This window comes from Salmo salar, chromosome 01, assembly GCF_965601325.2.
Source record: "Salmo salar chromosome 01, fSalSal1, whole genome shotgun sequence".
Classification (NCBI taxonomy): Eukaryota; Metazoa; Chordata; class Actinopteri; order Salmoniformes; family Salmonidae; genus Salmo; species Salmo salar.
Window position 1 is genome coordinate 55,275,238 of NC_138291.1, and position 24,401 is coordinate 55,299,638.

The window sequence follows — 24,401 nt, forward strand, 5'->3', positions numbered from 1 at the left end:
CAGTTGCGGAGGGTCCCTGTAATCCTAGATTCAGATCATTCAGGCGAGAAAAAACATCACCCAGATAGGCCAGTCGTGTGAGAAACTCATCATCATGCAAGCAGTCAGACAAGTGAAAATTACAGTCAGTAAAGAAAACATTAAGCTCATCTCCCAATTCAAAAAAACATGTCAATACTTTGCCCCTTGATAAAAAATACTTTGCCCCTTGATAAAAGCCTTACATGGTCGCTGCCCATATTGCATAGTGCAGAAAATACACGCGAGTTCAGGGGCCTTGCTTTAACAAAGTTAACCATTTTCAATGTAGTGTCCAAAACGTCTTTCAAACTGTCAGGCATTCCCTTGGCAGCAAGTGTACCCAAGTGGCGTCGGGAGCAACTGCTTGTACGCGAGTTACCACTCCACTATGTCTCCCTGTCATGGCTTTTGCGCTATCAGTACAGATACTGACACTGGCCACATTCAACGGGTGTTGAGCGTTCGTAAATTCATCAGTTATTCTGCGCTCTGGCAGTCAGACGAGAGTGCTCTGAAATCGGAGTAGATCGCCAGTGCGAATTTACCAACACACCCACATCACTATACCACTTAGCTAAGCTATGAATGACCTGAATAATCAAGTCAATAAACGTTGGATAGTTAGATAGCATAAAGTAAATATACTGGCAAGTTTGATGTATTAGTAGCCAACTAATGTTGCAGTAGGTAGCTAACATACCCGGTACATACTGCTGTAATGATATGCTATGTGGTTCCTATGGATAGCAGCCGAAGTCCAACGACAGCTGATACAAATTCCTTGCTTTAACTAATTATGACAAATGTTAACAGAATGTTGAGCAATGTAATAAAGTAATTACTTTTCGAATAAGTTACCTTACACGTTATGTTGGCTCACAATGTGTTAACTATGCTGTCCTTACGAACCACATAGCATATCATTACAGCAGTATGTACCGTTACGTTAGCTAGCTACCTAACGCTAGTTGGCTACTTATACATCAAACTTGCCACTATATTAACTATAGGCTAACTAACTACCCAGCGTTTATTGACTTGATTATTCCCGTCATTCTTAGCTTAGCTAAATGGTAAAGTCGTTGTGCGTTCTCAATGGACATTCGGGTGCTACTCCGATTTCAGAGCACTCTCGTCTGAGTGTACCAGAGCGCAGAATAATGAATGAGCGCTCAACACCGGTTGAATATGGCCGGTGTCAGTTAAAGTCTGCAAACAAGCCTAATTCAATTGTTGCCAACAACACACTTGGTCAACAACGCTCTGGATAACATGAAAACTGCCTAACCAGCTCTGCTAGGGCGAGTAAAATGGTCAGAGTGGTCACTCTCATTTGTGTCTGGAAGTAGCTAGCAAGCTAGCCAACGTTAGCTTGGGTGCTTGACTGCCGTTGTAAGGTCAGAACGCTCAAATCAACCCTACTCCTCGGCCGAAGCCCTAACATGTCTAACTAGTCATTTGTTATGCTAACTAGCTAGCAAGAGGTTGCATAGCAACAGCATCAACTTCCGGTAGACCGGCTAAGAGCTAGAATGTAGTATATACTCGTTAAGTATGTAGTATACAGTATGTTAGTATGAGTATTCGAACACAGCTCTAGTCAGTCTATGTCATGGAAAGAGCAGGTGTTCTTAATGTTTTGTATACTCGTTGCATGATTTATGAATGCTAAAGGGATATAGGAGATCGACTTCATTCATCAGTTCGACACCTTTTATAAACTAGTCAACACTTGCTATTCAGTTGTCAATCAACACACAGTAAATAACCTACTTTGTGCCACGACTCCGCATGGCTGGCTATGTGAAACACGCAAAAGAAAATAAATTATTGTGTCAGAAAACAATAATTAGGCTATTGGATTTCGACTTGTCGTTACCACTCATCGTTCCACATGGGATGTGTAAATTTACGAGCATCATGCGCTCTCTCGTCTGTGTAAGGAAATTTGACTGAAACCAGAGATCTGTATATAATTACGAGATGCTCATGTCTCCACCCAAACAATGAGAGTTGTTGTCCCAAAGGCGGAAAAGCAGGAGACAAGTTCAGGTCCAAAATAAGCCCATAGAAAAGAATTGGGCTTATTTTGGACAGATTTTGCGGTGTAAAACCTCGCGCTTCGCCTCTTTCTCTCTGCTTCGTTTCTCTGTCATCGCTAACTTTGTGACTGACAGGTGCCTATCCTATCAATAGATCGCTAGAGGATGCATACCGTTCATTCTAGCGGGAGAGTGCTTCTCGTCGCGCTCTCTTGTCCCTCTGCAGCAGACATATGTTGAGCAATGTTTGGACATCGAATCGCAGTACAAATGCAGTATCGAATCGCAATACATATCATATTGGCAGCTAAGTATCGTGATAATATTGTATCATGAGGTCCCTGGAAATTCCCAGCCCTACTAAATTGTTCCACAAAACCTGAGCTAAGAACATACAGTATATAAGAACATTATTCTATGATATATATTGCTGAATTAATTTCCCCTTCAACCCCGTTATATACAATGCATTCGGAAAATATTCAGACCCCTTAACTTTTTCCACATTTTGTTACTTTACAGACTTATTCTAAAATGGATGAAAGTATTTCCCCCCTCATCAATATACACATAGTACCCCATAAGGACAGGTAAAAAACAGTTATATATTTTTGCAAATTTATAAAAAATAAAAAACATTATTTACATAAGTATTCAGACCCTTTGCTATGAGACTCGAAATTGATCTCAGGTGCATGCTGTTTCCATTGAACATGCTTGAGATGTTTCTACAACTTGATTGGACTCCACCTATGGTAAATTCAATTGATTGGAAAGGCACACACCTGTCTATTTAAGGTCCCACATTTGACAGTGCATGTCAGAGCAAAAACTAAGCCATGAGGTCGAAGGATTTGTCCGTAGAACTCCTAGACAGGATTGTGTCGAGGCACAGACTGGGGAAGGGTACCAAAACATGTCTGCAGCATTGAAGGTCCCCAAAAAACACAGTGGCCTGGATCATTCTTAAATGGAAGAAGTTTGGGACCACAAAAACTCTTCCAAGAGCTGGCCGCCCGGCCAAACTGAGCAATCAGGGGAGAAGAGCCTTGGTCAGGGAGGTGACCAAGAACCCGATGTTCACTCTGAAAGAGCTCCAGAGTTCCTCTTTGGAGATGGGAGAACCTTCCAGAAGGACAACCATCTCTGCAGCACTCCACCAATCTGGCCTTTATGGTAGAGTGGCCAGACGCAAGCCACTCCTCAGTAAAAGGCACATGACAGCCCGCTTGTTTGCCAAAAGCCACCTAAAGACTCTCAGTCCATGAGAAACAAGGTTCTCCAATCTGATGAAACCAAGGTTAAACTATTTGACTTAACTGCCAAGTGTGACGTCTGGAGGAAACCTGGCACCATCCCTATGGTGAAGCATGGTAGTGGCAGTATCATGCTGTGGGGATGTTTTTCAGCAGCAGGGACTGGGAGACTAGTTAGGATCGAGGCAAAGATGGCCAGAGCAAAGTACAGAGAGATCCTTGGTGAAAACCTGCTCCAAAGTGCTCAGGATCTCAGACTGGGGCAAAGGGGCACCTTTCAACAGGACAACGACCCTAAGCACACACCCAAGACAATGCAGGAGTGGCTTCGCGACAAGTTTCTGAATGTCCTTGAGTGGCCCAGCCAGAGCCCGGACTTGAACCCGATCGAACATCTCTGGAGAGACCTGAAAATACCTGTGCAGCCACGCTCCTCATCCAGCCTGAGAGAGCTTGAGAGGATCTGCAGAGAAGAATGGGAGAAACTCCCCAAATATAGGCTGTAATCAACAAAGTACTGATTAAAGGGTCTGAATACTTATGTAAATGTGGAAAAAGTCAAGGGGTCTGAATACTTTCCAAATGCACTGTATACTGAACAAAGATATAAATGCAAAATGCAACAATTTCTAAGATTTTACTGCGTTACAGTCCATATAAGGAAATCCATCAATTGAAATAAATAAATTAGGACGTAATCTATCGATTTCACATAACTGGGCAGGGGTGCAGCCATGGATGGGCTTCACCCACTTGGCAGCAAACCACACCCACTGGGGAGCCAGGCCTAGCCAATCAGAATTCGTTTTTTCACATCAAAAGGGCTTTATTACAAACAGAAATACTCCGCATCACCCCCAAACCCCCATCCCCACCCCCCCTCAGACAATCCCACAGGTGAAGAAGCCGGATGTGGAGGTCCTGGGCTGGCGTGGTTACACGTAGTCTGCGGTTGTGAGGCCGGTTGGATGTACTGCCAAATTCTCTAAAATGATGTTGACGGCAGCTTATGGTAGAGAAATTAACATTCAATTTTCAGGCAACAGCTTTGGTGGACATTCTGCAGACCCAGGGTGATTTAACACACTTCCTGTCTGGAAACCGTAACAAATGTTGTAAATAAATAATTTTGTTCAAATGTTCAACCATAGACCATTTTGAAAAATCGTAAGCAAGGGGGAATGCTCCTCTATGTTAGGCTGAAAAACAGAGTTGATGATAGCCTTGCAGAGAGAACCACTGAGACCAGGCATCACAGAGGCAACAATGAAGAGAGAGAAGAGAAATTGGCCTCTTTAGACCATGCGTCCATACCAGTTAATTTTGGCAGCTACTTTCGATTTAGTTTTAGTCTTAAAATACCTTTTAGTCTTAGTGACATTTTGGGAAATTTCATCCATCTGATGTTTTAGTTATCAGTTGACTAAAACTACAGAACATTTTGGTCTAGTTAAAGGGACACTTTGGGATTTTGGCAATGAAGCTTTTTATCTTCCCCAGAGTCAGATGAACTCGTGGATACCATTTTTACTGCATGCAGTTTGAAGGAAGTTGCTAACTAGCGTTAGCATTATTGATAACTAGCGTTAGCGCAATGACTGGGAGTCTATGGGAACTGCTAGCATGCTATTAGATATCATAGACTTCCAGTCAGTGCACTAACGCTAGCTAGCGTTGGCTCGTGAAACGACCTCCAACTTTCTTCATACTGGATGCATACTGAAAGATCCACTCGCTGCCAAGTTTCAGCCTCCTGGCTGAGGCAACAAGGTTTTTGCCTAAAATGTTCTGGTACTTGGTAAAGTTCATGATGCCATTGACCACTGGAAGCAAAATAGCACCATAACTTCAAAGATCCAGCACCATATTTTACAGTAGGTATGAGGTATTTTCTGCATATGCATTGTTCTTTCGGAAGTCCAAACCCACCGCTAGTGAGTGTGGCCAAATGCCTCTATTTCAAGTTCATATGACCATAAAACCAGTTCCAACCCAAGTGCCAATGCCGGCTCAATGTCGTTTTCCTCACAAGGGGAGGGTGGTGGAGTATTTGAAACAGGGGATCCAATAATTCTGACCCCCTTACTTTGAGAATTTGCTATTTATTACTTGTTAAACAAAATCTCTTCCTCTGAGCAATTGTATTAATATAAAATAATTGTTAAAAATTATTTCTGAGCATATAATATAGGTCGTACTTGTATTATTTATTTTATTCAGTCTATTTTGCGCATCTTTATCAAGGGATCTAATCATTACAGACCCCACTGTTTCTTTGACAAAGCTTTAATCAATACACAGTCAATTATAGGAGGCAGTTTTATAACCCCTACATGTCACGTGATCCCTCAAATAAATAAATAAATAAATATATAATCATTGTGAAAAAAATTGCACTTGTTTGTTGCTCAATCAGGCAAAGTGATTTGTCCTTTGAAGATGTGCCATATATACATCAATCACCATCGAAGGAGACTCTACCCTAAAGAGGTGTGGATAGACGTCAGTAATATACCTCTTTCCAAAAGAAAACAACAAGAGCAAACTTTAGAGGACGAGTCACCCTCCTGACGTCCATTTACAGAGTGAAGAACGCCAGTCGCCACCCTGCATTTTGATGCTGTCTCAGAGGTGAGGTCATTTCGCTCTACTCCATCTCTCTGCCGCTCTACACTTAACCTATCGACTCATCATGACATATATGGAACATTTGGTCAAGGTTCTAACTAAGTGGCCAAAACAACATATGTCCTCTCTTAAGTAAATGCCTGTGGGCAGTGAACTCAGATTGATGCATATCACATACAATAACATGCATATAGTTGAAGTCGGAAGTTTACATACACCTTAGCCAAATATATTTAAACTCCGTTTTTCACAATTCCTGACATTTAATCCTAGTAAAAATTCCCTGTCTTAGGTCAGTTAGGATCACCACTTTATTTTAAGAATGTGAAATGTCAGAATAATAGTAGAGAGAATGATTTATTTCAGATTTTATTTCTTTCATCACATTCCCAGTGGGTCAGAAGTTTACATACACTCAATTAGTATTTGGTAGCATTGCCTTTAAATTGTTTAACTTGGGTCAAATGTTTCAGATAGCCTTCCACAAGCTTCCCACAATAAGTTGGGTGAATTTTGGCCCATTCCTCCTGACAGAGCTGGTGTAACTGAGTCAGGTTTGTAAGTCTCCTTGCTCGGAACACACGCTTTTTCAGTTCTGCCCACAAATGTTCTATAGGATTGAGGTCAGGGCTTTGTGATGGCCACTCCAATACCTTGACTTTGTTGTCCTTAAGCCATTTTGCCACAACATTGGAAGTATGCTTGAGGTCATTGTCCATTTGGAAGACCCATTTGCGACCAAGCTTTAACTTCCTGACTGATGTCTTGAGATGTTGCTTCAATATATCCACATAATTTTCCTCCCTCATGATGCCATCTATTTTGTGAAGTGCACCAGTCCCTCCTGCAGCAAAGCACCCCCACAACATGATGCTGCCACCCCCGTGCTTCACGGTTGGGATAGTGTTCTTCGGCTTGCTAGCCTCCCCCCTTTTCCTCCAAACATAACGATGGTCATTATGGCCAAACAGTTCTATTTTTGTTTCATCAGACCAGAGGACATTTCTCCAAAAAGTACAACTTTGCAGTTGCAAACCGTATTCTGGCTTTTTTATGGCGGTTTTGGAGCAGTGGCTTCTTCCTTGCTGAGTGGCCTTTCAGGTTATATCGATATAGGACTCGTTTTACTGTGGATATAGATACTTTTGTACCCGTTTCCTCCAGCATCGTCACAAGGTCCTTTGCTGTTGTTCTGGGATTGATTTGCACTTTTCGCACCAATGTACGTTCATCTCTAGGAGACAGAACGCGTCTCCTTCCTGAGCGGTATGATGGCTGCGTGGTCCCATGGTGTTTATACTTGCGTACTATTGTTTGTACAGATGAAAGTGTTACCTTCAAGTGTTTGGAAATTGCTCCCAAGGATGAACCAGACTTGAGGTCTACAATTTCTTTTCTGAGGTCATGGCTGATTTCTTTTGATTTTCCCATGATGTCAAGCAAAGTTTGAAGGTAGGCCTTGAAATACATCCACAGGTACACCTCCAATTGACTCAAATGATGTCAATTAGCCTATCAGAAGCTTCTATAGCCATGACATTATTTTTGTGAATTTTCCAAGCTGTTTAAAGACACAGTCAACTTAGTGTATGTAAACTTCTGACCCACTGGAATTGTGATACAGTGAATTATGAGTGGAATAATCTGTCTGTAAACAATTGTTGGAAAAATTACTTGTGTCATGCACAAAATAGATGTCCTAACCGACTTGCCAAAACTATAGTTTGTTAACAAGAAATTTGTGGAGTGGTTGAAAAACGAGTTTTAATGAATACTATCTAAGTGTATGTAAACTTCTGACTTCAACTGTACATACATACACATACAGGTAACTGCCAAAATAAAGGAAACACTAACATAAAATGTCTTAGTAGGGTGTTGGGCCATCACGAGCCAGAACAGCTTGGTGCCTGGAACTCTATTGGAGGGATGCGACAGCATTCGTCAATGAGAAATTCCATCATTTGGTGTTTTGTTGATGGAAAACATTGTCTCAAGCGCCGCTCCAGATTCTCTCATAAGTGTTCAATTGGGTTGAGATCTGGCGACTGAGACAGCCATGGCATATAGTTTACATAATTTTCATGCTCATTAAACCATTCAGTGACCACTCGTGCCCAGTGGATGGGGGCATTGTAATCCTATGGGGGGCATAGCCATGGTAGCCAAATTAATGGCCTGACCAGCATTTTTATACATGGCTGTAAGCATGATGGGATGTTAATTGCTTAATTAACTCAGGAATCACACCTTGTATCCCTCATTTACGCATGTTTCCATTATTTTGGCAGTTACCTGTACATATCACATGCTACATAGGTCACATACTATTACTGAATTCTCAATTTGACGACATGGGATTCAAGGAAATGAATTGCTATGGAATGGGATGGTTTACATTGTGGGAACACATTGAACTAGTAAAGCATCACATCTTGACAGAGAACAGTGGTGTGCTTTGTTCATATGCATGCTATAAATCTGACCCACTTTGACAGATAATGAGCCCAGGACTATATGGTGCCACCCTGCACAGCCAGAAGAGGACTGGCCACCCCTCATAGCCTGGTTCCTCTCTAGGTTTCTTCCTAGGTTTTTGGCCTTTCTAGGGAGTTTTTCCTAGGGAGTTTTTCCTAGCCACCGTGCTTCTTTCACATGCTTTGCTTGCTGTTTGGGGTTTTAGGCTGGGTTTCTGTACAGCACTTTGAGAATATCAGCTGATGTACGAAGGGCTATATAAAAATAAATTTGATTTGATTTGATTTGATTTGATTCAGGCCACCACCCAAAACGTCTCCTCTCTGATGTGATGAAATGTATCAATTCCAGTGTGGGTAAAACAAAAGGTAAAATAATTGCTTTGAACATGAATCTCCATTTTGAGTAGGTGGTTGCAAATATATGCTAATCAATGGTACATAGCCAGCGGCTCAATAATCAAACCATGATATAATCTTTAAAACAGAACAATATGTAGAACAATATTCCATACCCTCAAATGCTTTAGTAACCAGAAACACCAGGCAATATGCTGTATAATCATCAGCTCAGTCTCATCCCAATGTGTCTAGCTACCTCCTCTCCCCTCCCTTCCAGATCCAGGGTACAGTAATGGGGACTCTGATCACAGTGTGGTAGAATCAAAATTCCACAGCATCACAGACGGTGCTGGGTAAGCCCGTCAGTCAGCCGTAGCACCACAGCCTTCTGGGCGCCAAACGGGCAGACTCTGCAACAGCTGGGGCCCCACTTCCCACTCACTGAGGGCACCTGTAAGCGGTGCTTTGGCACACCCTGTTCGTGATAGCACAGCCAGTGTGCACTGCCAACAGCTACAGCTGGCAGGATGGACGGACTGGTCATGAGGGAGTCTTGCCCATCCCTATGTAGCCGTGAGATGTTGCCAACAATTTGTCAGTGAGATCCGCTATTGGTTCCTTGATTTGTCGCTAGAAGTGACGTTTTGCTGTTGCACCAATTTGCCTTGCTGCGGTCCCCAACGAAGTGTTTTCACCCCCTCTCCCGCCGCACACCCGCTCTTCTTGTGCTTCTCTGACTGTGTTCACACGAGCCAACTAGGTGAAAAATCTGTCGATGTGCTCTTGAGCAAGGCACTTAACCCTAATAGCTCCTGTGAGTCGCTCCAGATAAGAGTGTCTGCTAAATGATTAAAATTAAAAATGTTAAATTCTGAGAGCAGAAACTTAAAAACAGAAACCTGGCAAAACAAAACAGAAAATGGAATTTGGGGAAAAACTAAATAAATTGTATTTTATAGGACCCTATTTATTATATGATGTACACTGAGCATACCAAACATTAGCAACACCTTCCTAATATTGAGTTGCACTCACCCCTTTGCCCTCATAACAGCCTCAATTTGTCGGGGCATGGACTCTACAAGTTGTAGGAAGCGTTCCACAGGGATGCTGGCCCATGTTGACTCCAATGCTTCTCACAGTTGTGTCAAGTTGGGTTGATGTCCTTTGGGTGGTAGACCATTCTTGATACACACGGGAAACTGTTGAGCGTGAAACAGCATTGCCGTTCTTGACACAAACCAGTGCGCCTGGCACCTACTACCATACCCTGTTTAAAGGCATTTAAAAAATTTTGTCTTGCCCATTTCACCCTCTGAATGGCACACATACACACTCCATGTCTCAAGGCTTCAAAATCCTTCTTTAACCTTTCTCCTCCCCTTCATCTACACTAATTGAAATGGATTTGACACTTGACATCAATAAGGGATCATAGCGTTCACCTGGATTCATCTGGGTCAATCTATGTCATGTTTTGTACACTCAGTGTATATCCTACTATATATTATAAATGTTAAGACATTTACTCAGGCAATTGAGGTTAAATGCAGTGTCTTGAAGGTGGAAGCAGTCAACATTTGATTTGGACTAGCATTAACAACAGCTCCTTGAGCGTTACCCTAGCCCCCATGGCTGTCCCCTTGCACTGTCCCTTCCACAGCGCAGGCAGGGTCATTCTCATGATGACAGCCATTATGGCTCAGGGGAGGACAAACAGAACAATTCCCAGCAGCAGATGGCTTACTTACAGTTTCTCCAGGACTGTCAGGCCAAAGAAGGAGGCATTTTTCAGCAGCGAGATCTTGTTGTTACTGAGGATCCTGTGGACAGAAGAGTGGAAAGGTTGACTGTGAGAAGGTGAGCCTTTCGACATATTAGTAGACGTCACAAAAATACAGACAAATGTCCAATAAATGATGCATCCTGTCAATAACTTGGTGAGAGATATTAAATCAGAGATACATTTCTCTGGCGTTAAATGTCCCGTCTTGGATGCATTTTTTTTGTCTTATTTATGGATTTTTGTGGCTATTGTTTGCCATTTTTGACAGCTAGGAAATATAACCTCGTTGAAGACCGAATACGGCCCCCGGGGCAAAACATGTTTGACCCCCCTGATCTACAGCTACCACTATGAACCGCAAACAAATCAATGATGTGCATGTGCTCAACAGGTACAGTATAGGCAATAAATACATATTTGCCCCAGGACTCTATATGGATATACATTTCTGTTCTTGTTGAAGTATATAGTTAAAGGGTATTTAGTGCTTTATTTTTTAATCTGGGGAAAGGATCTTGAGTATTTATCTTGTAATATGGGTATTTGTTTGTGTATCAAGGAGGGTTAAAAACATTCACTCCAGACTCTCTGCAAAGCCTCTTAGCAGAACACACCCAATTACTCAAAAACATCAGTCATAACACACTGAGCCTCCGGAAGGAGTTCAGCTAACCACCATCACAGAAACAATTACACGAAAGCAAGGACGAATGCAGTACACAGACACACGCACATCATCCCATAGTGAAAAACAGTAGCCCATCAGTGTTGTGTCTGGAGGGTCCAGGGGGACTCGTTAGGACACAGATGGAGGGCTATGTTACCTACTGCTTTAGTGAAACAAACAAACATATCAGACAAAAGATAAAGTCCACCCACACACCAGTAAACAACCACTAGTTTGTGTTCAAGCAGACATACACAGACATATACACCCTGCCTGCCAACACTTTACGAACAATGCAGGATCTCGGCAACATTTTTCCATTGATTTCCAGTCATGGACTTGAATACAGCAGTAAATTATTTTGACTTTGAATGCTGAGATACCCAGTTCACCCCTCTCTACTGACCCTCCTTTCCTTCAGCCCTGTAGGCTGAGTGTGTAATGATTTATGTCACGCTCATTCCTCTGCCCAGATCCACATAATTTGAAATACACCTAAAATGGCATTTTGGGGATTTCATATCTGCTAAAATATTAAATCACTCTTGCCAGACCTTAGATCATCCTGTCTGCTGCAGGGCTGGCCTGGCGGTATGGCCATGCAGTGAGTGGTGGAGCATGGAAGTGAGGCCTGCTGCTTTGCATGCACCACGTTGCATGTCTCCTACTGGCACGCTCCTACAGACAGACACCCAAGGTCAAATCACTCGCTCGTCTTCCTCCTCCCCTTCCATTCTCAGGAGTAATGGCAGAGGTTTGGCAAGAGTGGTAATTAGGTTGTGTCACAAGTCACCTTCTTTTGTCACCTTCTAATGCCCTAGGATTAAGCAGTGTGATCCCACAATGCATTGTGCTGTAGAGGCAAATTACTCACCAGCCTAGCGGGGGGGGGGGGGGGGGGGTTGTAGTTATTTTGGAATTGGCATGATGTGGGATACACACAGTGACAATGTACACATAAAAAATGACATATTCAAATAATATTTTGTGAGCATAAATACAGTGTATAATGGCATTAAAGACCTTTAATAGAGACTGCTGAGCAAGTGCATATTAAATCAGTCAACGGAGAGACAAGCTACTGCATATTATGAGCACAAGTTGAGAGTTAAAAACTGAGCGTCATAAGAGTTTTGGAAGAAGTTGAAAATAAGTAGTTCACTATTTTACAACTTGATGTTAGATGGTTCCTCACCCTGAACTCCTTTAACACTAGAAAGACCTGACCTTGACAGACCTGACCTTGAAAGACTGCTCCCGTGTTGAACGCATGGAACAGCGGTTATTTAAGAAATAAGGCGCGAGGGGGTGTGGTATATGGCCAATATGTCTTTGTCTTGTCCCGTGTATATATTTTTACTTCGCATATATTTTGTATGTATTTTTTAAATATTTTTTTAACTTCAACTCCAACATACTCTCCTGCAACCTGCCTCACCCAATGTGGTATGGATCTGCTATTTTCTTTACTTTAGAACCGGAACCCCCATGTCATGACGCTGCCCTCTTTGAGTACAGGGAGGACAGTTGACCCCCTCCCCCTTGCACCATCCCCCAACCTACCTCCCCCCACCCAGGCCCTGTGTGAAGGGGTGGTAAAATTCCAGAGGAGAATCTCTTGCCACATGGCCCATAGAGACACAGGAAATTCTTCCAACTCACAGAATTGGGAAACTGAACGACATTTATGTTCTGGAGAAGGTATGGAAGATTGGTGAAGAATCCAGCTACGAACTGGTCCGCTTGGTACAATTCTGTGATACTCAGAAGAGACAATATAGCCATATTACCATAAAACTATTTATATAATAGCCTCAGCGATGGGACTTGCATCCAAATGGTTGTATAGAATGTATTAATAAGGATAAAGCTATTTTGTAATACATTGAGATGCTGTGTACTGATGTTAATGTGATAGAATGTATTTATGTTCAAAGATTAAATCAGTCATCGGCACACCCCCAGGGACACAGACAGGACCAGGCGTCATGTGACAAGCCTGTTCTATGTTCACTATAAAACCCCACCCTGATTTACTTTCTTCAGACCAGGCCTCCACTCCATTGCGAGTTGGCCAATAGGTTTTACCATCCAATTCCTCTACTGAAAGTGAACTACACCATGTGGTTAACTTTTAGACTATCGATACCGACAGAATAAGAACAAGTCTTTGATATTAATTAATAGTCTGCAGCTAAGTAAATTATATCATTAAACATGAAGACCGACGAAACATCCATTCTATGACGACATTAATGAATGTCGCTTTGAAAGATCCATTCTAACCGAGAGAGAGAGAGAGAGAACTCTCCAACAGAACGACGCTCCAACAAGGATCCCGACGACACACTGAGCGTAAATATATATTGATTGCAGTTGTTCCCGAATGAGTGAGCGTTCATGTACAAAGGATTAGCATATCATTGTTAATATTAATGAACTCTGTGTGCCTCCTCAGCTGACCGTTTATGACCCTTTGTTTAACCAGACACCAGCCATGCCTGTTTAGCCCACTAGGGCACATTACTCTACCAATTCTTTGTGACGATAATTACTGTTTGTATGCTTTCTGTGAATTACTTAGTTTAGTAAATAAATGATTTTAAGACAATTGATGTATGGATGACTCTTAGTAAAGGCTGGGTTCGTGCAGATACAACAATTTACGACGTTTGGAATGAGACTGGACGCGAGGTAAAATACACCATTTAAACCAGAAGATAAATCGGCCTATACTATAATATTATAATATAGGAAAGTTATATTAGGAAAATTATAACTTTGTAATCTGAATATTTTCCTTGGTGCCCCGATCTCCTAGTTAATTATAGTTAAACGATTAATCAGTTGAATCGCGTGATAATAATTACAGGGAGTTAATTGATAAACATGTCTTCAGTTTAATGGTACCCTAAAGACACGACACCCAATAGAAGCTAGCCAGCCAACTGGCTACTAGCTAGAAGTCAGCTAGCCACTGCTAGCGGTCATCAGCTAACCTTTAACCAGGACAAATCCTGCCAGTCTGCACAGCGCGATTCAAACCAGAGCATACCGGACTCTGCACAGCGCGATTCAACCCAGAGCTCTAAACCTTTTCATCTGGATCATCGCAGCTAGCTACTATCCGAGTGGCTACTCCTGGCTAACGTCTCTGTCCCGAAGCACGCACCAATTAGTCTGGAGCTTGCCTATGCTAGGCCCATCTCCCAGCTAGCTGAAGAGGTCAAATCAGCCACTCCTTGGGCTACAATACCTATTTTGCAAATTGGCCTGGACCCCTTTTACTGCCGATACGGAGCCCCGCCGATCCTTCACGACTGGTCTACCGACGTAATCCACCCGAGATGGTTTTCAACAGGCTCCTCCGTCACGACGTCCCCTGAATGCCCATCTGCTAGCCGCGGCCCGCTAGCTGTCTAGAGCATATCGGACTGTTAGCTGAAGAAGTCCATCAGCCAACTTTCTTGGGCTACAATACCTATTTTTCCAATTGGCCTGGACCCTTTTATTACACGGAGCCCCGCCGATCCATCACGACTGGTCTGCCAACGTAACCGCCCGAGGGGGCTACAACTGACTCTTCAGTCGCAACGTCTCCCTAAGGCCCATCTGCTAGCCTGCTATCCCCGGCCCGCTAACTGTCTGAATCGCCGTGTCTCCAGCCCGCCTAGCTACTCACTAGACTCCATGATCGATCGGCTACGCATGCCTCTCCCTAATGTCAATATGCCTTGTCCATAGCCGTTTTGGTTAGTGATTATTGTCTTATTTCTCTGTAGAGCCTCCAGCCCTGCTCAGTATGCCTTAGCTAACCCTTTGGTCCACCTCCCACACATGCGGTGACCTCACCTGGTTTAAATGGTGTTTCTAGAGTAAATACCTCTCTTATCGTCACTCATTGCCGAGGTTTACCTCCACTGTATTCACATCCTACCATACCCTTGTCTGTACATTATGCCTTTAATCTATTTTTCCTGTTCCCAGAAACCTGCTCCTTTTACTCTATGTTCGGAATGCACTGGATGACTAGTTCTTATAGACTTCAGCCGTACCCTTATCCTCCTCTATTCCTATGATCCTCTGGTGATGTAGAGGTTAATCCAGGCGCTGCAGTGCCTTGCTCCACTCCCATTCCCCAGGCGCTCTCATTTGTTGACTTCTGTAACCGTAAAAGCCTTGGTTTCATGCATGTTAACATTAGAAGCCTCCTCCTTAAGTTTGTTTTATTCACTGCTTTAGCACACTCTGCCAACCCGGATGTCCTAGCGGTGTCTGAATCCTGGCTTAGGAAGGCCACCAAAAACCCTGAAATTTCCATCCGTAACAATAACAGTTTATGACAAGATAAAACTGCCAAAGGGGGCAGAGTTGCAATCTACTGCAGAGATAGCCTGCAGAGTTCTGTCATACTATCCAGGTCTGTGCCCAAACAATGAGCTTCTACTTTTAAAAATCCACCTTTCCAGAAACATGTCTCTCACTGTTGCTACTTGCTATAGACCACCTTATGCCCCCAGCTGTGCCCTGGACACCATATGTGAATTGATTGCCCCCCATTTCTCGCCAAAGCTCGTACTGTTAGGTGACCTAAACTGGGACATGCTTAACACCCCGGGCATCCTACAATCTAAGCTAGATGCCCTCAATCTCACACAAATGATCAATGAACCTACCAGGTACAACCCCAAATCCGTAAACACGGGCACCCTCATAGATATCATCCTAACCAACCTGACCTCTAAATACACCTCTGCTGTCTTCAATCAACATCTCAGCGATCACTGCCTCATTGCATGCATCCATAATGGATCTGTGGTCAAACGACCACCCCTCATCACTGTCAAACGCTCCCTAAAACACTTCACCGAGCAGGCCTTTCTAATTGACCTGGCATCCTGGAAGGATATTGACCTCATTCCATCAGTAGAGAATGCCTGGTTATTCTTTAAAAGTGCTGTTTCAAATAAGCATGCCCCGTTCAAAAAATGTAGAACCAGGAACAGATATAGCCCTTGGTTCACTCCAGACCTGTCTGCCCTTGACCAGCACAAAAACATCCTGTGTCGTTCTGCATTAGCATCGAATAGCCCCCGCGATATGCAACTTTTCAGGGAAGTTAGGAACCAATATACACAGGCAGTCAGGAAAGCAAAGGCTAGCTTTTTCAAACATGAATTTGCATCCTGAAGCACAAACTCCAAAAAGTTATTGGACACTGTAAAGTCCATGGAGAATAAGAGCACCTCCTCCCAGCTGCCCACTGCACTGAGGCTAGGAAACACTGTCACCACCGATAAATCCACAATAATTGAGAATTCCAATAAGCCTTTCTCTACGGCTGGCAATGCTTTCCACCTGGCTAGCCCTACCCCTACCCCGGTCAACAGCCCTGCACCCCACACAGCAGCTTGCCCAAGCCTCACCGATTTCTCCTTCACCAAAATCCAGATAGCCGATGTTATGAAAGAGCTGCAAAATCTAGACCCCTACAAATCAGCTGGGCTAGACAATCTGGACCTTCTCTTTCTAAAATTATTCGCCGCAATTGTTGCAACCCCTATTACTAGCCTGTTCAACCTCTCTTTCGAATCGTCTGAGATCCCCAAAGATTGGAAAGCTGCCGCGGTCACCCCCCTCTTCACAGGGGGAGACACTCTAGACCCAAACTGTTGCAGACCTATATCTATCCTACCCGGCCTTTCTAAGGTCTTCGGAAGCCAAGTTAACAAACAGATCACCGACCATTTCAAATCCCACTGTACTTTCTCCGCTATGCAATCTGGTTTCCGTGCTTGTCATGGGTGCACCTCAGCCACGCACAAAGTCCTAAACGATATCATAACCACCATCGATAAGAGACAATACTGTGTAGCTGTATTCATCGACCTGGCCAAGGCTTTCGACTCTGTCAATCACCACATTCTTATCGGCAGACTCAACAGCCTTGGTTTCTCAAATGACTGCCTCGTCTGGTTCACCAACTACTTCTCAGACAGAGTTCAGTGTGTCAAATCGGATGGCCTGTTGTCCGGACCTCTGGCAGTCTCTATGGGGGTGCCACAGGGTTCAATTCTCGGGCCGAATCTTTTCTCTGTATACATCAATGATGTCGCTCTTGCTGCTGGTGATTCTCTGATCCACCTCTACGCAGACGACACACTTCTGTATACATGTGGCCCATCTTTGGATACTGTGTTAAACCTCCAAACGAGCTTCAATGCCATATACAACACTCCTTCCATGGCCTCCAACTGATCTTAAATGCAAGTAAAACTAAATGCATGCTCTTCAACCGATCGCTGCCCGCATCTGCCCGCCCGTCCAGCATCACTACTCTGGACGGTTCTGAATATGTGGACAACTACAAATACCTAGGTGTCTGATTAGATTGTAAAGTCTCCTTCCAGACTCACATTAAGCATCTCCAATCCAAAATTAAATCTAGAATCGGCTTCCTATTTCGCAACAAAGCATCCTTCACTCATGCTGCCAAACATCGTAAACCCTCGTAAAACTGACTATCCTACCGATCCTTGACATCGGCGATGTCATTTACAAAATAGCCTCCAACACTCTACTCAGCAAATTGGATGCAGTCTATCACAGTGCCATCCGTTCTGTCACCAAAGCCCCATATACTACCAACCACTGCGACCTGTATGCTCTCGTTGGCTGACCCTCGCTTCATATTCGTCGCCAAACCCACTGGCCAGGTCATCTATAAGTCTTTGCTATATAAAGCCCCACCTTATCTCAGCTCACTGGTCACAATAGCAGCACCCATCAGTAGCATGCTCTCCAGCAGGTATATTTCACTGGTCACCCCCAAATTCCCCAGTTCTCTGCTGCCAATAACTGGAACAAACTGCAAAAATCACTGAAGCTGGAGACTCATATCTCCCTCACTAGCTTTAAGCACCAGCTGTCAGAGCAGCACACAGATCACTGCACCTGTACATAGCCCATCCAACTACCTCATCCCCATACTGTTATTTAATTTTTTGCTCCTTTGCACCCCAGTATCTCTACTTGCACATTCATCTTCTGCACATCTATCACTCCAGTGTTTAATTGCTAAATTGTGATTATTTTGCCACTATGGCCTATTTATTGCCTACCTCCCTTATCTTACCTCATTTGCACACACTGTATATAGACTTTTCTATTGTGTTATTGACTGTATGTTTGTTTATTCCATGTGTAACTCTGTGTTGTTGTTTGTGTCGCACTGCTTTGCTTTATCTTGGCCAGGTCGCAGTTGTAAATGAGAACTTGTTCTCAACTAGCCTACCTGGTTAAATAAAGGTGAAATATTATTTTTTAAATGTTTTATATACCATGGCTCCGCAACGCGGAGTGCCTGGATACAGCCCTTAGCCGTGGTATATACCCCCAAGGTGCTTTATTGCTATTATAAACTGGTTACCAATGTAATTAGAGCAGTAAAAAAAAACGTTTTGTCAAACCTGTGGTATACGGTCTGATATAGCACGGCTGTCAGCCAATCAGCATTCAGGGCTCAAACCACCCAGTTTCTAATTTGAAATAAAGCTCACCTCTATTTCACAAAGTTAAGTGTTTTATAAACTGAAAAAACTGCTATTTCTGATACTATTTAGAAATCAAGACGTCTTACCTGCATGTGACTCTGTAGGAGGATTTGAAAAAGTTACTTTTTGCTGCACCGTTTCCCTGTCTGTGTCAATTCCAAGCTGCACCCATCTCTTCATATACAATGACAATTGATAATATTGTCATCCATCAGACTGCTGTGAATTGAATAATGTCTTTAGGCTAACTCTAACAACAAAAAGAAGAAGGAAAAAAAACATATCACCAACAGAATTTGTGTTAATATTCTAACAATGACAGTGTGCTATATAGACTTTGAAAAGTCAAGGACATGTCTTTAAATTTGGCAGAGTAATAAAAATGTAAACTCGTTTTTGTGTCCACATGACGTTATCAGCTTTTTTAGTGTTAAGGAGAATTTTGCGCCTAAGACTGATGACTAATCATGGTAGGACGTGCCATGAACTGACTGAGAAGAGGAAGTCCCCCCCACAGATCTGAGAGGGCAGAGAGTGGTGTCAAATAAATTCACATCAAATGTCCAAGAGATGTTATCTTTTGGGGTCCCTCATGGAGAAGTACTGGTATCCCTCTAAATCACATCAGCGCCAATCGTCCATAGAGACAAAGCAATCTTAGCCAGGTCAGTTAAGATATCTAAGTTCGGTCGGAAAATACTGCAACACTAACACTATGCCGGTGGGAGCCCAAAACAGAGTAAGCAGCAGTTCATAAGAACTTGTTGTTGATTTAGACATCAAGATCCTATTGGGGCTCTGTCAGTTTGGATTCCATCTGGCATAAAGGTCTGTAGAGAGGAAAATCAAAACAGTCATATGTCTATGGAGTCAATTGGGTGATTCCTCACAAAACTCAACAAAAAAAAGACCATAACCTTTTGCTTTTAACAACATTTACTCCATAGAAGGGTCCTTTGGAGGAAGGAATGTTTACATACAGTACCAGTGAAAATCTAAGGGCAGAATAATAGTGAAGACATCAAAACTATTCAATAACACAAATGGAATCATGTAGCAAGCAAAAAAGTGTTAAATAAATCAAAATATATTTTCTATTTGAGATTCTTCAAAGTAGCCACCCTTTGCCTTAATGACAGCTTTGCACACTGTTGGCATTCTCTCAACCAGCTTCATGAGGTAGTCAACTGGAATGCATTTCAATTAACAGGTGGGGCTTGTTAAAAGGTAATTTGTGGAATTTATTTCCTTCTTAATGTGTTTAAGCCAATCAGTTGTGTTGTGACAAGGTAGGGACCAAGTCCATATTATTGCAAGAACAGCTCAAATAAGCAAGTGCTATAAGCATAGCAAGTGCTATGATGAAACTGGCTCTCATGAAGACCGTAACAGAAAAGGAAGTTCCAGAGTTACCTCTGCTGCAGAGGATAAGTTTATTAGTGTTACCAGCCTCAGAAATTACAGCCCAAATAAATGCTTCACAGAGTTCAAGTAACAGACACATCTCAACATCAACTGTTCAGAGGAGACTGCGTGAATCAGGCCTTCATGATCAAATTGCTGCAAAGAAACCACTACTAAAGGACACCAATAAGAATAAGAGACTTGCTTGGGCCAAGAAACACGAGCAACGGACATTAGACCGGTGGATATCTGTCCTTTGGTCTGATGAGTACATATGACATTTCTGGTTCGAACCGGCGCGTCTTTGTGAGACGCAGAGTAGGTGAACAGATGATCTCCTCATGTGTTGTTCGCACCGTGAAGCATGGAGGAGTAGGTGTGATTTCTTTAGAATTCAAGGCACACTTAACCAGCATGGCTACCACAGTATTCTGCAGCAATACGCCATCCCATCTGGTCTGTGCTTAGTGGGACTATCATTTGTTTTTCAACAGAACAATAACCCAACACACCCCCAGGCTGTGTAAGGGCTATTTGATCAAGAAGGAGCGTGATCACCCAACCTCAACCCAGTTGAGATGGTTTGGGATGAGTTGGACCGCAGAGTGAAGTAAAAGCAGCCAACAAGACTGTTGGAAGAGCATTCCTCATGAAGCTGGTTGAGAGAAGAGTGTATAAAGCTGTCATCAAGGAAAAGGTTAGCTACTTTGAAGAATCTAAAATATGAATATATTTTGATTTGTTTAACACTTTTTTTCTTACTACATGATTCCATGTGTTATTTCATAGTTTGAATGTCTTCACTATTATTCTACAATGTAGAAAATAGTATAAAAGATAGTATTTTTTTTTTTGTGTGTGTGTGTGTGTGTGTGTGTGTGTGTGTGTGTGTGTGTGTGTGTGTGTGTGCTCTGTGGGGGGGGGGGGTTACATTTTGGTTTTAAAAAAAGCCAGTAAAATCACCAGAAATTCAGCAACAAAAAAATCTGTTCCCAAGTATTCCTATGAATAAATGTTAACAATTTGACATTTGATCATTTCTCGATGTAATCAAGGTATGAAATTATTGTTATTTTCAAATGCAAATCTCTTTTTGGGCTTAAGTGTGCAGTTAGAAAATTATTATAATTATATTCTGGGCTCCCCTGACCATCTGCTCCGACAAAACCACATATAATATATATATATATATATATGCCAAATCAAAACATTTACATTTTCAATATTCATGTTTAAATGTTTCAATATTTAAAAACGAAAGTAAGAAAATTGTTAGTGAAATCAAAATACTACTCATATTACAGAGCAAGCGGTATGACACAAATGGTTGCATTGTAGCACATATTGATGAAACATTATGGACTCTTAAAGAAGGCCTGGGTAAGGCCAAAATGAAAAAAAATTCAAATTTTGATTACTTATTTCTCAATTATGCTTTAAGATACAAATGTAAAATATATTGTATTCCTCCAAAGGACCCTTCTATGGATTAAATATAGTGAGAAAAAACATTTATCATGGTATTTTTTTGTTCTAGTTTTGCGAGGAATCAACCAATTGGGGCTGGGTAAGACGCTATTTGGAAGACACAACTAATCAATACATCAAAACCTGAAAACACAGATGTGACATTCAAAAGCTGAGCTCATTCAAAAATGTTGTATTTATTTTTTATTGGCAAACCTCCAACTGCCTCAACTCTAAACCAGGGGAGAACGACTGCCCCCTCTCATTGAGGATCTCAAGTTGAAGGTCGACGGAGGTACTGCAGGCTGTTGTATCTAGAAAGCAGAATCCCCCATTTTCTTGGTCAATATTAAGCACAGGAAATATCCCTAAGGTGTGGAAAGCAGCTTTTGTTCTGCCATTACTTAAGGGAGGTGACGGTAGTGATTTGGATAACTATCGACCCATCTCTAGGCTCCCTTGTCTGGCAAAGATCCTAGAATCTATAGTCAACAAACAGTTACAATCTTATCTTTCTGCTAACAGTATTCTTAGCACCAATCAATCTGGTTTTAGATCTAAACACAGTACCACATCGGCCACTATGCTTGTTGTAAATGATATTGCAAATGCCTTAGATGATAGAAAGCCCTGTGCTGTGTTGTTTGTAGATTTGTCAAAAGCTTTTGACACTGTAGACCCTGCTATCCTTTTGAGTAAGCTGTCATCTATAGGACTGGGCACTGATGCCTGCCGATGGTTTTATGACTATCTTAAAGATAGAACTCAGGCCGTCATGGTCGACGGGGTCAAGTCTGACCCCTTACAGTTACTTAAAGGGGTCCCTCAGGGTTCAATAATTGGCCCACTATTGTTCTCACTTTATATAAACAACATTGGTGATGTCAGATATTGTAAATTCCATTTATATGCAGATGACACAGTGATGTACTCTATTGCTCCAACAGCGGACCAAGCTTTAATGCAGTTGGAGTCTGATTTTAGGATACTACAGGTGTCTCTTTTACAGCTTAAACTTGTTTTAAACGCTAAGAAAACAAATGTCATGTTTTTTTCTAGGTCTAAACTCTCAGTTAGAAACACTTTTGTAATCACTAGCTTGGATGGTACTCAAATCAAACAGGTCTCTGCATATAAATACTTAGGGGTATGGTTAGATGATAGGCTTTCTTTTAAAAAAACATGTTACTGAATTGGGAAAAAAAGCTCAAATTCAAGATAGGGTTCCTTTACAGAAACAGGGCTTGTCTGTCCTCTGTCAATAGAAAACTAATTGTGCAGGCTACGTTTATGTCCGTTTTAGTTTATGGTGATATTATCTATATGCATGCATCGGCAAACACATTAAAACCACTGGATGCTATTTACCATTGTGCACTCAGGTTTATCACGGGTGATAGTTACAAAACTCATCACTGTATCCTATATCAACATGTGGGTTGGGCCTCTCTATCTGTGAGGCGAGAACAACATGCTCTCTTGTTTATTTATAAAGCACTTCTTTTAAATCTACCTCCATATATATCATCAATAATTTCCACTAGATATACTAATTTTAAAACCAGATCACAGATGTGGATTACATTAGAGACTCCTGCGGTCTCCACAGAGTTGGGTAGGACTGCCTTCAGTTCCTTTGCACCTTATTTATGGAACAAACTGCAGATCCAACTTAACCTCTATGGGCTAGGTGGGACGCTAGCGTGCCACCCGTGGTGCACTCCATCAACAGCAGGTGCATTTCAAGAGCGGCAAATTTGAATCCAAATAAATGTCAAAATTCAAATTTTTCAAACGTACAACTATTTTACACCCTTTGAAAGATAAACATCTCCTTAATCTAACCACGTTTTACGATTTCAAAAAGGTTTTACGGCGAAAGCATAAATTTAGAGTATGTTAGGACAGTACATTTACAAGAGTTGTGTGTAATGTTTTGTCAAGTCAAAGACAGGGTCACCAAAACCATAAAACCAGCTAAAATGATGCACTAACCTTTTACAATCTCCATCAGATGACACTCCTAGGACATTATGTTAGACAATGCATGCATTTTTAGTTCTATCAAGTTCATATTTATATCCAAAAACAGCGTTTTACTATGGCATTGATGTTGAGGAAATCGTTTCCCTCCAATAACCGGCAGTCAAGTCAGCGTCACAAATTAAATAATTAAAATTAGAAAACATTGGTAAAATATTATATTGTCATTTAAAGAATTATAGATTTACATCTCTTGAACGCAATCAACTTGCCAGATTTAAAAATAACCTTACTGGGAAATCACACTTTGCAATAATCTGAGCACTGCGCCCAGAAAAATACGCGTTGCGATACAGACTAGACGTCATGTTGGGGAGATCTAAAATCGAAAATACTATGTAAATAATCCATTACCTTTGATTCTCTTCATCAGATGTCACTTCCAGGTATCACAGGTCCATAACGAATGTAGTTTTGTTCAAAAAAGCTCATCATTTATGTCCAAAAATCTCCGTCTTGTTAGCACATGATCTAAGCCAGCCGGACTTCTCGTCATGAACGAGGGGAAAAAATATATTTCCGTTCGTTCAAACATGTCAAACGTTGTATAGCATAAATCATTAGGGCCTTTTTTAACCAGAACATGAATAATATTCAAGGTGGACGAATGCATACTCTTATAACGTATTGGAACGAGGGTACCCAACATGAACTCGCGCGCCAGGTGTCTAATGGGCCATCATCGTTCCATGGCTCTTGTTCGGTCAGATCTCCC

The 24,401-nt window shown here is 42.1% G+C and overlaps 1 protein-coding gene across 2 annotated transcripts in view; it reads right to left on the minus strand.

Annotated features, from left to right (window-relative positions):
- adgra1b (adhesion G protein-coupled receptor A1b) overlaps positions 1 to 24,401 on the minus strand; it is a 287,261-nt gene that overhangs the window by 237,207 nt on the left and 25,653 nt on the right. For both annotated transcript variants that reach the window (XM_014200102.3, XM_014200092.3), the window contains exon 2: positions 10,518 to 10,589. In XM_014200102.3, the coding sequence (XP_014055577.2) occupies positions 10,518 to 10,589 (72 nt within the window). The remainder of the gene's footprint in view (positions 1 to 10,517; positions 10,590 to 24,401) is intronic.